Consider the following 15,843-nt stretch of genomic DNA (forward strand, 5'->3'; position numbering starts at 1 on the left):
ATGGAAGCCTGCTATGCCCAATTTTAATGAAGATGATTCCAGATGACATAGCTCTTGAATATAGCCTGGAAAGGGGAAGTGATGACGAATGGAAAGTGGATGAGATAATCAAATTCATACAGAAAGAGGTCCAAAGCAGAGAAAGAGCCCTGCAAATGACAACGTCCTACACCCAGAAAGAACAGAAACCAGAAAGCAAGCCATGGAAGCAGTCCACATCATCCAGTGGCCCAAGGTTGAACAGACCCAGCATGCAGACCCAGTCTGCTGTTGCACTGCCAACCAGAAGATGCACAATTGTTTATTCTGTGACAGTATAGAGCACAAATCTGAAAATTGCCCAAATCACAGCATTTCTGAGCGTAAAGAGAAAATCAAGAGAATGGGAAGATGTTTTGTATGTCTGGGACAGAAACACATTGCAAGGACATGCAAGGTAAAGGATGTGTCATGTGAAAAATGTGGAAGGAGGCATCATACTGCTGTGTGCACCGGTGAGAAAACTGAGGTGCAGCCCCCCACTGTGACAGAAGATGCTGTTGTTTCCTCAGTCATCCCTCAGTCAGCGAAGATGAAACCAGATGGACCGAACACTGTACTACTACAGACTGCCAAGGCATGGGTGGCTGGCCCATCAGGCAGAAAAAAATAGCTTGCTGCTTGCTCGACGGAGGGAGTCAGAAGTTTCATCCATGAAACCCTTGTGAAGAGCCTGAACTTACCGATAATAAGACAAGAGACCCTCACTCTTCAAACGTTTGGCTCCTCTGTCCCTACAGTGTCACGACGCAACACAGTGAGAGTAATATTGGAGAATGTCTGGGACAGCCAGCAAAGAATTGAAATTGAGGCCACAGAAACGCCACAGGTGTGCACCGCTGTGATGAAGATTCCTGGTGACCAGATTCAACATGAGTTCAAGAAAAGAGGATTAAAACTAGCCGACTTCCCAGACAATGACAATGATCCTGAGCTCTCTGTCCTGATAGGAGCTGACTACTACTGGCAAACAGTCTCAGGAAGAGTGGAGAGACTCAAACATTAGTTGCCTTGGAGAGCACCTTTGGATGGTCGGTGCAGGGACCAGTGTCCATGTCAAGCATCGCTGAATCAACCTGCATGTTCATTTCACTTGAAGAGGATATACTTGTCTCCAAACAACTACGTGCATTCTGGGAAATTGAGACTCTGGGAATCAAGGGTGAGAAAACACAGAACCCAGCCAAAGAAGAGGCTCTACAGATGTTCGAGAGAACAACCACCTTCAAAGATAGACGATACAGTGTGGCTTTGCCCTGGAAACCAGAAAAAGCAGAGCTCCAAGACAACTACAGGGTTGCTAAAAAACGATTTGAAGGTCTGAAGAAAAACGGTAGCACTTTATAATAACTATACACTATTAAGCATTAGTTAAGCATTGGTTAAGCATAATTTCAGCATTAGTTAATCCTTAAATCCTCATGAACTCATCATGAATTCACCATTAGTAATGCATTACAAAGCATTAGTAAAGACAGTTTTAAATGTTCAACCAACACATTATTAAGCATTAGTTAAACATTAGTAAAGTGCTTAATTCATCGTTAACTCATCATTTGTAACTAATTAGTTATACGTGCATAATTAATCATGAATTCATGATCTGTATGACATTTATTATGCATTACTAAGCACTTAATAAATCCGGTTAAAAATGTTTTGTTGCTCATTGATAATCTCAGATGTTAATACTTTATAAAGGGTTAGCAACTGTGTTAGTATATGATTTACAAACACATATTCAGCCTCAATGAATAACTTATTAATGCGGTTACTACTCATTAGTTCAGTATATTCCGTGAGCCCATCTAAAGTGAGGACAATCTATGCTTTATAAAGCATTTATAAAGGACACAGAAGCAAAGATATACAAAGTGTCAGTTTTATTGGTCCCAAACAATACAAGCTCTTTTAAATACACACTTTAAACAAATACTGAAAAATTAAAAAAAAAAACGCGCGGTCTTGCTCTCCAGAACCGCGGAGGAGGCTGGGACTTGTAGGACTCTGGGATGTGTAGGACGCTACTGCGCATGCTCTTACCGTCAAAAATGCTCGTGCGCATGCTCCAAAATCCCAGAGTCCCAGAGTCCTACAAGTCCCAGCCTCCTCCGCGGTTCTGGAGAGCGAGACCGCGCGTTTTTTTTTTAAATTTTTCTGAAATGCGGAAGTCGGAGAGAGAGCCATATCATGCTGGGGAGATGGCAGCTGATCGTAGAGGCAAACAGGTTGCAGAAATTATCTAGTGTTATCTTGCAATATTTGAAAACGGTATATTTGTTTTACTGTAAAGCACTTTGTGCACTTCAAGGGCACACCATTGAAATGCACTGGCGGAATCCCAGAATCAGGCAGCCACTTTCCTCTGGTGTGTGTGTGCCCTGAAGAGATAGTTCACCAGTTTACTTGAAATGTTAAGGATTGCAAAGTGTGTATTTAAAAGAGCTTGTATTTTATTTTTCTATTTTATACGATCACAGACTGTTGTTATTTGAAGATGTTTGTCAAGTTTACTTGAAATTTTATCGATTGTATTTGTTTAAAGTGTGTATTTAAAAGAGCTTGTATTGTTTGGGACCAATAAAACTGACACTTTGTATATCTTTGCTTCTGTGTCCTTTATAAATGCTTTATAAAGCATAGATTGTCCTCACTTTAGATGGGCTCACGGAATATACTGAACTAATGAGTAGTAACCACATTAATAAGTTATTCATTGAGGCTGAATATGTGTTTGTAAATCATATACTAACACAGTTGCTAACCCTTTATAAAGTATTAACATCTGAGATTATCAATGAGCAACAAAACATTTTTAACCGGATTTATTAAGTGCTTAGTAATGCATAATAAATGTCATACAGATCATGAATTCATGATTAATTATGCACGTATAACTAATTAGTTACAAATGACGAGTTAACGATGAATTAAGCACTTTACTAATGTTTAACTAATGCTTAATAATGTGTTGGTTGAACATTTAAAACTGTCTTTACTAATGCTTTGTAATGCATTACTAATGGTGAATTCATGATGAGTTCATGAGGATTTAAGGATTAACTAATGCTGAAATTATGCTTAACCAATGCTTAACTAATGCTTAATAGTGTATAGTTATTATAAAGTGCTACCGAAAAAACTAAAGAAAGATGTGACATTCTACAGCAGATACAGTGAAGTAGTGGAGGATTATTTACAGCAGAACATTGCAGAGGATGTGCCAAAGGACAACGCAAGTGCAGATGCTGTGAAATACTACTTACCTCACCAGTACTCAGAGAAGACAAAGTGACCACAAAACTGAGAGTCGTGTTTGATGCGTCATCCCATGAAGATGGATGCCTATCCCTCAATGACTGTCTGCTCACAGGACCAAACTTGAATCCTGATCTCCTCAGTGTCCTCGTTAAATTCAGGAAACATGAAATAGCCTTCATGGCAGACATAAAAAAGGCTTTCCTACAGATCTCCCGAGTGGAAAATGACAGAGATGCAGTGAGGTTCTTGTGGCTCACAGGCCCACCAAATGGAGAAGAGGATGGAGAGATGCGTTTGCTGAGGATGACCAGAGTGGTGTTCGGAGCCTCCCCAAGCCCATTCCTGCTCGCAGCAACAATCAGAAAGCACCTGAGACAGTATGAAACAGAACAACCACAAGTGGTACAGACACTAATGGAGTCGCTGTATGTGGATGATTTCATTGCAAGTTCGCAGAGTGTTGACGAAGCCTTCCATGTGACAACAACTGCTAAACAAATACTGTCAGCTGCAGGCATGGATCTCTGCAAGTGGATGACTAATTCTCATGAGCTGGAGAAGAAATGGGAGGAGAGTACAACGAACCACACGGAACAGTTCTAAAGGTGTTGGGCCTAGTGTGGCGTCCAGGAACTGATGACTTCACCTTTGACCTCAGACCGCTATTGAGCATCCTGAAGGATAAGAAGAACACAAAGAGAAGCGTCTTGCAGTCAGCTGCACGCATCTATGACCCACTCGGGTTCCTGACGCCTTTCACGATCAGAATTAAGTGCATGTTTCAGGAAATGTGGGAGAGGGGACTCTCCTGGGATGAAGAGCTGCCACCTGATCTGACCCAAGAATGGCAACAGTGGTGTTCAGAACTACCGCAGCTACACCACCTCACCATACCAAGATGGTGCCGAGCAGCCATGCAGCCAGAAAATAAACATGCTCTGATACTACATGTGTTCTGTGACGCAAGTGAAAGAGCTTACAGTGCTGCAGCCTACCTGCAAGGTGAATCACCAGACGGAGAACCTACCATGAGTCTCGTAGCATCAAAATCCAGGGTGAGCCCCCTCAAGAAAATGACACTGCCACGCCTGGAGCTCATGGGAGCAGTGATTGGAGCGAGACTAGCCAACAACTTAATGACAACTCTAAAACTGTAACCAAACCAGATAAGAATGTGGACAGATTCAGTGATTACGCTGCACTGGATCTGCAGCTCAGCACAGAAGTGGAAACAGTTTGTTTCAAACAGAGTGTCCGAGATCCAGTCTCTGACCAACCCCGAGACATGGTCACACATCGCAGGAAAGGTCAATCCAGCTGATCTCCCGACAAGAACAAGATCTGTGCGGCTTCTGATTCCAGAAAACTGTTTATGGCGTTCAACTCCTTGCTTTCTCCTCCAGCTGCTCAGCCATCCACTGAGCTGACTCCAAACATGTTTGCCTCCTTTTTCACTGAAAAGGTGGCTGCAATCAGCAACCAGTTCTCTGAGCCTGACCAGTCCAGTCGGCTCAAACCCACTACTGCTCCCATACTCTGCTCTTTTGCTCCTCTGAGCGAGGATGAGGGCTCCAGGCTTCTTCTGAGCTCAAAACCTACAACATATCGTCTCGATCCAATACCCACTAGTATCCTGCAGACCATCTTGCCCAATTGTTCAGCGAACACCTAGGCACTTAATCTGACTCCACCTTAGGGGTAGAATAAGTCAGGTGGTCCAAAACCCAGCACTTATTTAGCGCTGACAAAGTTAAAAGGGGGGGGGGGGGGGGGGGGGCAATTCTTCTGCAACTTGATGGCAACACCTTTGACCAATCGCACTTTCTACAGGTTTTTAATTATATCTGAATTCTTGCTTATGTTGTACGTCACTTTGGACAAAGGTGTCTGCTAAATGAAATTGTAGAATTGTAGAAGAGGACAAAGTGTTGAAAACCTGATGCAGAACCAGCTATGGTGGAACGGGCCCAGTGTTCTAATATCTCCCGATCAGTCAGAGGAGACTGAAAGTGACTATATCACAGACAAAGTGAATGCCGAACTCAAGTCTGACCAGCAGATTACTGTGCAGCTTGCTGCAAACGACACAGACCCTACTGAACCAGTATTAAACCTGGAATGATACAGCAATCTGAAGAGAGTCCTCCGAGTGACAGCCTGGATCAAAAGATTCATAGCTAATGCTCAAGCGAAAACAAAGACAAGAGGAGAAGTGACAGCTAATGAGCTCTTCCAGGCAGAAAGATACTGGATCAAGACAACACAAACCCAGAGATTCAGCCAAGAAATAAAACAACTGAAGGCAGGAAAGAGCCTAAACAATGACTGCAAGCTCAAAGAACTCAAACCATTCTTGGATGAACATGAGCTGCTCAGTGTGGGAGGAAGGCTGCAGCAGTCCAACTTCACATTTAGGGAGCAGCATCCATGGATTATGCCCAACAAACACAGATACTCAGAACTGCTGATCAAGAGCTGTCATGAAAAGGTGATGCACTCAGGAGTGCAAGACACTCTCGTGCAAGTGAGAGAGAGATATTGGATCGTACATGCAATGCAGCAAGTCAAACACACAGTGGCTGATTGCACAGTCTGCAAAAGATTCAAGGCAAAAGCCGGACAGGAAATTACTGCGCCCTTGCCCAAAGACAGAATAACTGAATCCCCACCATTTGAAGTCACAGGTGTTGATTTCGCTGGGCCACTTTACGTGAAGGCAGATGATTCTGTGAAGAAGTCATACATAGCGCTATTCACTTGCGTGGGGCCAGAGCAGTACAACTGGAACTGGTCTCAGACCAGTCAACCGAGTCATTCCTGTTAGCGTTGAAAAGATTTATCTCCAGAAGAGGATTATGCAAGATAATCTACTCAGACAATGCAAAAACATTCAAGAGAGCTGATCAGGACCTCAAAGAGTTGTGGAAAGCTATCAAAGAACCCCAGCTGTTAGAGTTCTTCTCGGAGAGATGCATCACCTGGAAGTTCATCGCAGAGAGAGCAGCTTGGTGGGGCGGCTTCTGGGAAAGACTTGTCCAATCAGTAAAGACATGCCTGAAAAGGGTACTTGGGAGAGCTTCACTCAACTTCGAAGAGATGTGCACGATACTGACAGAAGTGGAAGCTATCATAAACTCAAGGCCTCTGACATTCGTGCACAATGAAGTGGATGAACCACAGCCCCTGACTTCAGCCCACTTCCTGGTGGGAAAACGGCTGACCTCTCTGCCACCAAAGCCCTTCCCTGCTGACATGCAGCACCCAACTGCCAATAAGGAAGCGATCACTCGAAGATGGAAATACAGGCAGAGACTAACAACTAGCTTCTGGAATGCCTGGCGTAAGGATTACCTGCTGGACTTGAAGTCAGCTCATCACTGTGCCACACCGACACCCACCTCACTGAAAGTGGGTGACGTCATACTCATTGGAGAAGACAATTCCCCCAGACAGACCTGGAAACTGGAATGCCTGGCGTAAGGATTACCTGCTGGACTTGAAGTCAGCTCATCACTGTGCCACACCGACACCCACCTCACTGAAAGTGGGTGACGTCTTACTCATTGAAGACAATGCCCCCAGACAGACCTGGAAACTGGGAATCATCACAGAACTGTTTAGGGGCCGGGATGGACTTGTGAGGTCATGCATGGTTCGCACTCCCTCAGGGACTTTGCCGAGAAGACCTATTCAGCTACTGTACTGTCTTGAGATTTAATGAACCAGTAGTTCATTGAGGGGGAGGATTTTGTAACTTTGAGTCACATTAGTTTATTATTTGGTGACGTAATTTAATTTACATGATCGATTAAAGCTGTATTAATTTCATGATTATTTACAGTTAAAAACAGTTAAAAGGAATGGAATTCATGATGCAGTTAACTGATATTGATCTGTTTAGTTGAATTGAAATTTATTTGTATTTATGCTGCCTACACCATGTCACTTTAAGCGAGTATAGTGTCCCATAAGGCTTTGCGTGTATACCCGGAAGTTAGTACAAAAAAAGACCGGGAGACGTTGTTGTTTTATGCCGAGCAGCTAGTGAAGTGTTATGAGGAAGGACATTTCTGCACTTGTACCACCTCTCTTTTTCTTATATAAACCCACATTTATTTTCAATATTCTGACATCCCATCGAGTCATTTTTTGATCGTAGTTTATCTACAGTTCAAGCCTTGCTTGTACGGCAGCACACAGGTTGGCAAGCTCCTGGCTGCAGAAGGATGGAGGCCACAATATCCATCCACACACCCTGTCAAACGCTGCCATCCTCCTCATCTGACAGCGTGTCAATTATGATGCCCTTCCATAAGTCCTCTTCATCTGGAGCAAGGACCGTCTTCCTGGCATCCAGCAGCTGTGAACACAGTCAGTACAGGAAATCAATACATTTACTAATGTAGCAAAAATATCATAGCGACCAGCAATACAATTCTAATCACATTTTATATAAAACACAAAATGTAATGAATCAAATTAATATCTCTTACTGTTTCTTCTCTGGTGACTTTAGGCAAAAGACCAGGTTGGCTGTCGTGAAGTTCCTCAAATTTTGTTTTACATGCAGCTGAGAAACAGTTAAATGAAGACGTTATTAGCTTTTTTATTATTATTTTATGCCATTTTCAGCTATTGTTAGCTCTTGTTGCTGTTGATGAAGTCAGATAATTTAGAACAATTTTAAACAGGATACTTACATAGGACATCTGTCTCCACATCTGGACTTGCAGCCAGACTTTGTACTAAATATGTTGGGACTGTCTCGTTGTGAGGCAAGCCTAGTCTGAAATTAAATCAGAACATTCATTTACTACTCACTGCAGACTAGCTGTAGAGTTAACTGTAAAGTCATTTAAAATAGTTTTAAATTAGCAGACACAATTTGGATGAATGAATGGTTTACAATCTACAGTACAACAATTTAATTGTGTGCATTCAGCTGACAAAGAATTCTTATTATATGGCAGCAGTAAACATTTTTCTCACAAAAAAGAAATGAAAAAGAAAGAAATAGTCTCACCCTTGTTCCTAAAACTACATAAAAGCAAAAAAAAAAGTCACATTTGTGAACAAAGATGGACTACATGATATCACTGCTTAACATTACCAATTCAAAGCATTGTGCTAAAACTCACTAAAAAAAAAACCTACAAATAGAATATATTCTTACCTCAATATTAGGACTGTGCTCTCATCTTTTCCGCTGATATTTCTCGTCACTGGAGAAAGTGTTTAATTTGGCTTCCATCCTCTCCTGCAGCTCTGACACCGCTCCAGCTTCTGCTCCAGCGGTGCTCTCTGGCCAAAAAGCCCGCCGATAACACTCAACAGTTTCTTCTGTCTGTTGCTGGTCTGACTGGAACCAGTCGGTCATGTCCAGGCTGTTCCAAGGAGTTTGTGGTGAGTCGGCCTGGCGATCCCAGGCCGCCATTGTAGAAACTCACATAACAAAGACGACTTCTTTGTCAGAACGGATTCAGACAGCCTCTAGTAGCTCAGAGGGTAATAACTAATAATAACAGAAACTAACTAAACCCAGCACTCATAACACCAGGGTAGGAATACAACTCAAAAGCCAATTTAAAAACCCAAATGCCTGGTCTACAGTAGCCTGCACAAGAAGCCTAGACTAAATGGAAGCATAACTAGTTCCCATGATAAATAAACTAATAGTCTGGTGTCGCCAGGGCTAAGGACTTAGCTGACTCAACGGGTGGATGCTCTACGGGGGCAGGGAGATCAAACTCTGTTCAGTCCTTCGGCGAATGCTTCGATCTGGACACACAGCATGGAGAATGGCGTCCAGTGGTAGAGCAGACGGTAACTCGTCTTTCAGGTTCAGGCGGCGTTTCTCCTCCAGGAGGAAAAGGTGGATGACAGGTAAGTTTCCAGAGCTGTGGAGAATCCACAGCGGAACAGAAGCCAGGAGGACAACAATGGAACCAGCAGAGCCCAGTGATCACAAGCAGGCGAGTGTCAGCTTCTAAACATACAGAAAACAGGGTTACCCACAGAACCAGGTATGTGGCACAGACAGTTCATCGACAAGTGGCATCGGTTCTTATAGTTGAACGAGACAATCATCTGCTGACTCCCACCTGCACCCAATCTGCTGATTACCAATGTGACACACCTGGCCGGTGGGCCTCTACGCTGCACACACCTAGAGGAGTGGCGAGGGTGAGGAGAGGGCCAGAGGAGGAGAGAGCACTGCCACCGCCCACAGCATTAAGCTGTGGCTATGACATGAACACTGTGTAACTACAGTTGATTGTTTTTCCAATTCATGCAAACTTGTAACATATTTGAATGACAGATCAAGAGCAGAAAGGTTAGTATATGTATTTGCTGGGTGGTGTGTTTTAAGGAAGTCATCCTTGAACCTCTGACAGAACCACAATCGGCCTCATATCCATCATCATTTCTCCCTGTTGAAGGCATTGCTGGAAGATGTGTGGTAAACACATCCACTGTACAGCTAAGCAACATAGAGAAAAGGGGCCTGTTTCACGAAGCAGGTTTATTGAAAACTCTGAGTTTGTTAACCCTGAAATGAGGGAAACTCGGAGTTTTCCCTTTCACGAAGTGAGGTAACTCAACCCTGAGACAGAGGGGTAACTCTAGCCTGTTTCACAAAGAGGAGTAACTTAACCTCTCAGTCAGTTACCGCAGTAACAGACTCTATAACTTTAACCTGGTCACCAGCAGGTTTATCTCCGAAAACCTCGAGTTTCTCTCCGTCTTTGCCCACTTTCAGCCACACACGCTGTTTGATTTCCTCATTCATTCAGTCAGTAAGCGGGCTAGTTTTGGTGTAAAACAGCTTTTATTTACGATCCAGTGCATAAAGGATCAGCATCACAGATAATTAAATATTCATCGGTAGATTGTTATCAGACCACGCATTAATGTTCTCACATTTCCGGACAATTATCTGTTTGAGCGGTACCGTTTTGTAATCGTGTCAAGTCCATAATCTACATAAACAACCTAATCCATCCTTACATTTACATTATCAGCCGCAGTCATGCTCTCACATCCAGCAGATATTGTGTGTTGCGCTGCAGTTCTTTGCAAATGGAAGTTTTTATATAATGTCCAACACGGTCTCACGGGGATTCGTGAAACTGTTACGTAAATTTTTTGTTTCTTTTTCGTGCGCACCAACACGATTTCGTCATGTTTTTCGTGCCGCTCACCACGAAATGTTTTTCGTGTTGCTCACAACGAAACCCGCTGTGGTAATCACAGCTGAAAGTGGTTTATACCAGCGGATTCATGACGATCTAAGCTGTCCATCGGCGTATACTGCTTGTGTGATCGCGTTTGCGGCCGCCGGACATTCTTTAAATTCCTATGCAAATTGGTAAGTGTACCACCGGCTTATGGTTAGGTTATGGTTAGGTTATGGTTATGGTTATGGTTAGGGTTATGGTTAGGGACGATGTCATGCAAAATATAGCGTTGGATTCGCCGCGGTTTTACATTAAAAATATAATACACACATTCGTTTGAAATACGTTCTGGGTGGCACGAAAAGTCCGCCGTTTAAAATACATTGGTGCGCATTTCGTGGTGAGCGGCACGAAAAACATGACGAAATCGTGTTGGTGCGCACGAAACCGAAACAAAAATTTACGTAACAGTTTCACGAATCCTCGTGAGATCGGGCTGTAATGTCAGAGATGCAGAGCACTTCAGTAAGACAACTGTATGCAGGACGGTCAGAAAAGTGTTCCTGGCCCTGAAACGACTTTTACCATCTTTGTGGTTTTCCCTGGACATAAACCTGTCAGAGCATCAAGGAGGAATTCCACAGGATTGCAGGTGAATGATGTAGAGATCTGTTATATTCATTTAAATCATATTCTGTTAATGACATTGTGCTGCAACCTCAGACTGGGATTAGTCATTTTAATGTCTTTTAGGATTTCCCAGTGTGATTGGCTGCATAGATGCACACACATCCCCATCACAGCTCCCTCACATCAAGTCCATTCACAGCATAAATGTGCAGGCAGGCTACAGGTAGACTGACTACTGTTTCTAAATGTTAAAGACTGCATCATAGTTCAACATCTGTCATTGTCTGCACTGTCCAGATCATATGTGATGCTGCATACATCATTTCTAATGTGGAGGCCAAGTGGTCTGGGTCTGTTCATGACTCCAGGATTTATGGAGAGTCTAACCTGAGCAACAGACTGCAACGTGGTCAGCAGCCTAAAGATTTTCACAATATAATTCACTTGTCTCCCTCCTTTAATATACTCTAATGTATCAACTATACTTTACAGGAGAGTTTGATGGCCTTCTGCTGGGTGACAGGGGTTACCGTGTCAACCCAGGCTGATGACCTCATACCCTGACCCTGAACCAGGCCCCCAACAGAACTTCAACCGGGCTCACTGCAGGACCAGAGCCCTGGTAGAGATGACCATAGGCCTGCTGAAAGCCCGTTTCCAGTGCCTAAATCACCTCAGGGTGACCCTGAGAGGGCCTGTGATATTACTGTGGCATGTGTTGTTCTTCATAATATTACCACTATTAGAGGAGAGCAACACCCTGCCCTACAAGCTGAAGACCCAGATGATCGCCCCATCCACCTGCAGCTATCCAGGACAGCAGAGCAGTTAGAGACACCATACGCAATAATCACTTTAGAGTTTAAGTGACCATCATCACCACCACAGCAAATAAAGACATGATACACATTTCATTTGGTCTTCTTTATTTCCTACAAATAAAAGATAGTTCAGTTCATGTTCCAGTAGTTAACATAATTCACCTGTGACCATCACCCACCTCTAACTTGTGCTCCAATATTTCAATTTCCAGATCTAATTCAATTCAATTCAATTTTATTTATATAGCGTCAATTACAGTCAACTCGTCTCAAGACGCTTTACAGAACCCAAATGCCTGACCCCCAGAGCAAGCCCAAAGGCGACAGTGGCAAGGAAAAACACCCTTTTAACAGGGAAGAAACCTCGAGCAGAACCCGGCTCTATATCGGGGGACCCATCTGCCTGCTGGCCGGGCGGGTTGAGAAGGACAGAAGAGGGCAAGGGGGAGGGATGGGAGAAGAGGGAGGGGTGGGAAAGCAAGGAAAACACAACACACATTTGGATACATGCATGACAGGATATGTGACACAGACAAAGTATAAGCTAACATTGAAAACTGACTCATAATTTACTCTTATGATGTACGGCTCTGACATTAAACATACTCCATATATAGCTAGCAGTAAAATTCAAACAGTATGTAAGTTAGCATAACAGTATAGTGAAGGCAATGCAGAGTTGACTGGTGGAAAAAGGGAGTTGGAAGCAGAGGGCTGGAGGAAGGTCAGCAGCAGCATCCCACAGTGGACATGGTGGAGACTGGACCAGCTGGTGGAACATCAACCGCAGATCTGAAGCATCCAGCTCTGGGACCAGGGACACTCGGAGAAATAGCACAGGGGGAAACAGAGTGAATGTACTGCAATAACGGTATACATATTAAATGTAAAGGTAGATAGAGAAGGGCTCAGTGCGTCAAGAAAAGTCCCCCAGCAGCCTATAGGCCTATAGCAGCATGACTAGAGGCAGAACGAAGGGACGTCCAAGAAGGAGTCAGCTGTGCAAATGAAGACACAAGCCGAACCCCTGTGGGTCACCCAGTCAGCCCCAACTATAAGATTTGTCAAAAAGGAACGTTTTAAGCCTGGTCTTAAAAATAGAGAGGGTGTCTGCCTCCCGAACCCAAACTGGGAGCAGGTTCCACAGGAGAGGCGCCTGATAACTGAAGGCTCTGCCTCCCATTCTACTTTTAGAAATTCTAGGAACAACAAGTAAGCCTGCAGCTTGAGAGCGAAGAGTTCTACTAGGATAATAAGGTACTATCAGATCTTTAAGATATGATGGAGATTGGTTATTAAGAGCTTTATATGTCAGAAGAAGGATTTTAAATTCTATTCTGGATTTAACAGGAAGCCAGTGAAGAGAAGCAAGTATAGGGGAAATATGATCTCTTTTGCTAACTCCTGTCAGTACTCTCGCAGCAGCGTTTTGGATCAACTGTAGATGTTTGAGAGAACTATTTGGACAACCCGATAATAAGGAATTGCAATAGTCAAGCCTGGAAGTAACAAAAGCATGAACTAATTTTTCTGCATCACTCTGAGACAGAATGTTCCTGATTTTTACAATATTACGCAGGTGAAAAAAGGAAGTCCTACAGACTTGCTTTATGTGTGAGTTAAAGGACATGTCCTGGTCAAAAATAACTCCAAGATTCCTCACAGTAGTACTGGAGGCCAATGTGATGCCATCCAGAGTAACTATTTGCTTTGAAAGCGAGTTTCTAAGATGTTTGGGGCCAAATACAATGACTTCAGTTTTGTCTGAATTTAGCAGTAGGAAGTTAAAAGTCATCCAGGTTTTAATGTCCTTAAGACAATCTTGCAGTCTAGCTAACTGATCAGTTTCATCTGGCTTCATAGATAAATACAATTGTGTGTCATCTGCATAACAATGGAAGTTAATACAATGCTTCCTAATAATATTGCCTAAAGGAAGCATGTATAATGTGAAAAGTATCGGTCCTAAGACAGAACCCTGATCTGCCCTCCTAATCCGTTTTTTGGATTTTTCTCAGCAAATGCAGTTTGTAACTCTGTTTTACTGATAACTGGGAATACATAGAGGACATTAAATTATACAGTTGCACATGAATTCCATGGAATGAACCCCTGGTGTTTCCTGAACATCCATCTCACTGTGTCAGTCTGTGCAGTGGACGTTGAGGGACCATCCTGCTGCTGTCCAGCCATGTTCTGTTAAAAAGGATAAGAATGTGCAATATTTCAGTGTAGGCTAAATGTCACACTCTATATTCCTCCCGAAATGTGAATGGGAAGAGAACTATCAGTAACATACCTCTGTATGCCTTTCATTCTCTTCATCCTAGATCAGTGATATGTTTCAGTACATTTAAACTATCATTTGGATAAATCTTTGGAGTGTTGCCTACTTACAGTTACAAGGTCTGTTGTGGTGTGAAGGGGCCAAAAGACAAAAAAAAGGCACAAAAGAGAACTAAATAATCATATGTGTATATATATATGTATATATATATACACACACACACACATATATATACATACATACATGACCTTTTATACCACCTGTTTTACAGGCATCTGCTTTCTTTCTGTTGGCTGAGCAGAAGTCGTTTGTCAGGGCTCCCTCCTCACCCTCTCCCACCTGGCATCCCAAGACCCTCTCCCTCCTTTTTTTCTCCCCTTGTTTCTCCCTCTTTCTCTCTCCCTCCTTTCTCCCTCTCCTCACTCTCTCCCCTGCAGGACATGATGCAGAGCACAGCCGTCAGCTGCTCTCCATTGAGCAATCAGTGTCACTCTGGAGCCCGGACAGCTGACGATGATATCACTAATCACCACCTCAACAATAAAAGACCGGTTCACTCGTCCATTCTCCGCCAGATTGTTGCGCTAGACTCTCCAGTCAGTTGCCGTCTTGCCTTACCTTGTTCTGCTGTGTTTTTGCACTGAGCTAATGTGGTTTTTCCTCTGCCATCCCAGACCTGCTGTCCGGACTCCTGTACCTGCTCTCTCCCAGAACCGAATGAACTGCGTCACCCGAAGATTCTCCTCCTTGGTTTCCCCGACCCTCCTTGCCTCCTGGTGCCCCTCAGACCCGCCTAGCCCCCACGAATCTTGCCCGCCGAGTGCCACCTGGAACCCACAGCAGCCAGGGATCCGCTGGACACCTGCCGTCACACTCTGCTCCCCTCCGGAGCCCTCCACGGCCGCCGATCCCCCGGCTCCCTCCCACCTCTGCAGCCGGAACACTCCACCGTTGCCACTGCTCCCCTGGATCCATCTCCCCATCCATATCCATCCCTCCCACAGTCAAATAAACCTGTTTTTCCTTCATTTTGCCTTGGTAGCGTGGTTCCCTGCTCGAGTCCAGACCCGCTGTGTGTGACAAAGTTAGTTCAAATAGGCTTAATTATTTAACAGAACATGATACGGATGCAGACATTTAGGCTATGCGTGGCTAAAACAACCGCACAGTCAAACAGCCACTTAATATATATGATACTTCACAATGTAAAACATGACCAACATGAAGTACCTCCATGAAATAATGCCGAGGTCTTACCTGTCTTAACAATGTTTTTATATTTCATCTTAAGCTGCTGCCATGTGCGCTTCTCCCCAGTGGGATTTCACCTAAATGAAGTAACTTAATATTCTACCATTCAGACAGTTTTTCCCTGTAATATTATTACAATTATGAAAGACTACATTTAAACTTACGCATTGACCCGGGCAGCAATGTTCTCCACGCTGTCTCCCTGTCTTTTGCAGCTGCAGCGGTGATGCACTTCTTTCTTAAAATGTGTTCAAACTCACCATATGAGCGCGTTAAAAATTTCCAGTTCAAAACGTAGCCTTTCGCTTCCCCGTTGCCATGGTGACTCGTCGAATCGGGGCTCCATTGATGCTGTCTTTTCAGAGTTGCGGTGCAC

At 43.7% G+C, this 15,843-nt stretch overlaps 1 protein-coding gene across 1 annotated transcript; it reads right to left on the bottom strand.

Moving 5' to 3' along the window:
- Positions 1 to 12,147: 12,147 nt before the first annotated feature.
- LOC110970601 (uncharacterized) lies at positions 12,148 to 15,209 on the bottom strand. The gene is made up of 2 exons (XM_051955556.1): positions 15,044 to 15,209; positions 12,148 to 13,933 (listed from the first exon to the last, which is right to left on the bottom strand). Exons 1-2 carry the CDS (start codon positions 15,207 to 15,209, stop codon positions 12,972 to 12,974), a joined length of 1,128 nt encoding a protein of 375 aa, XP_051811516.1. The 3' UTR covers positions 12,148 to 12,971.
- Between the last annotated feature and the right edge of the window lie 634 nt (positions 15,210 to 15,843).

This window comes from Acanthochromis polyacanthus, chromosome 11 (assembly GCF_021347895.1).
Source record: "Acanthochromis polyacanthus isolate Apoly-LR-REF ecotype Palm Island chromosome 11, KAUST_Apoly_ChrSc, whole genome shotgun sequence".
Classification (NCBI taxonomy): domain Eukaryota; kingdom Metazoa; phylum Chordata; class Actinopteri; family Pomacentridae; genus Acanthochromis; species Acanthochromis polyacanthus.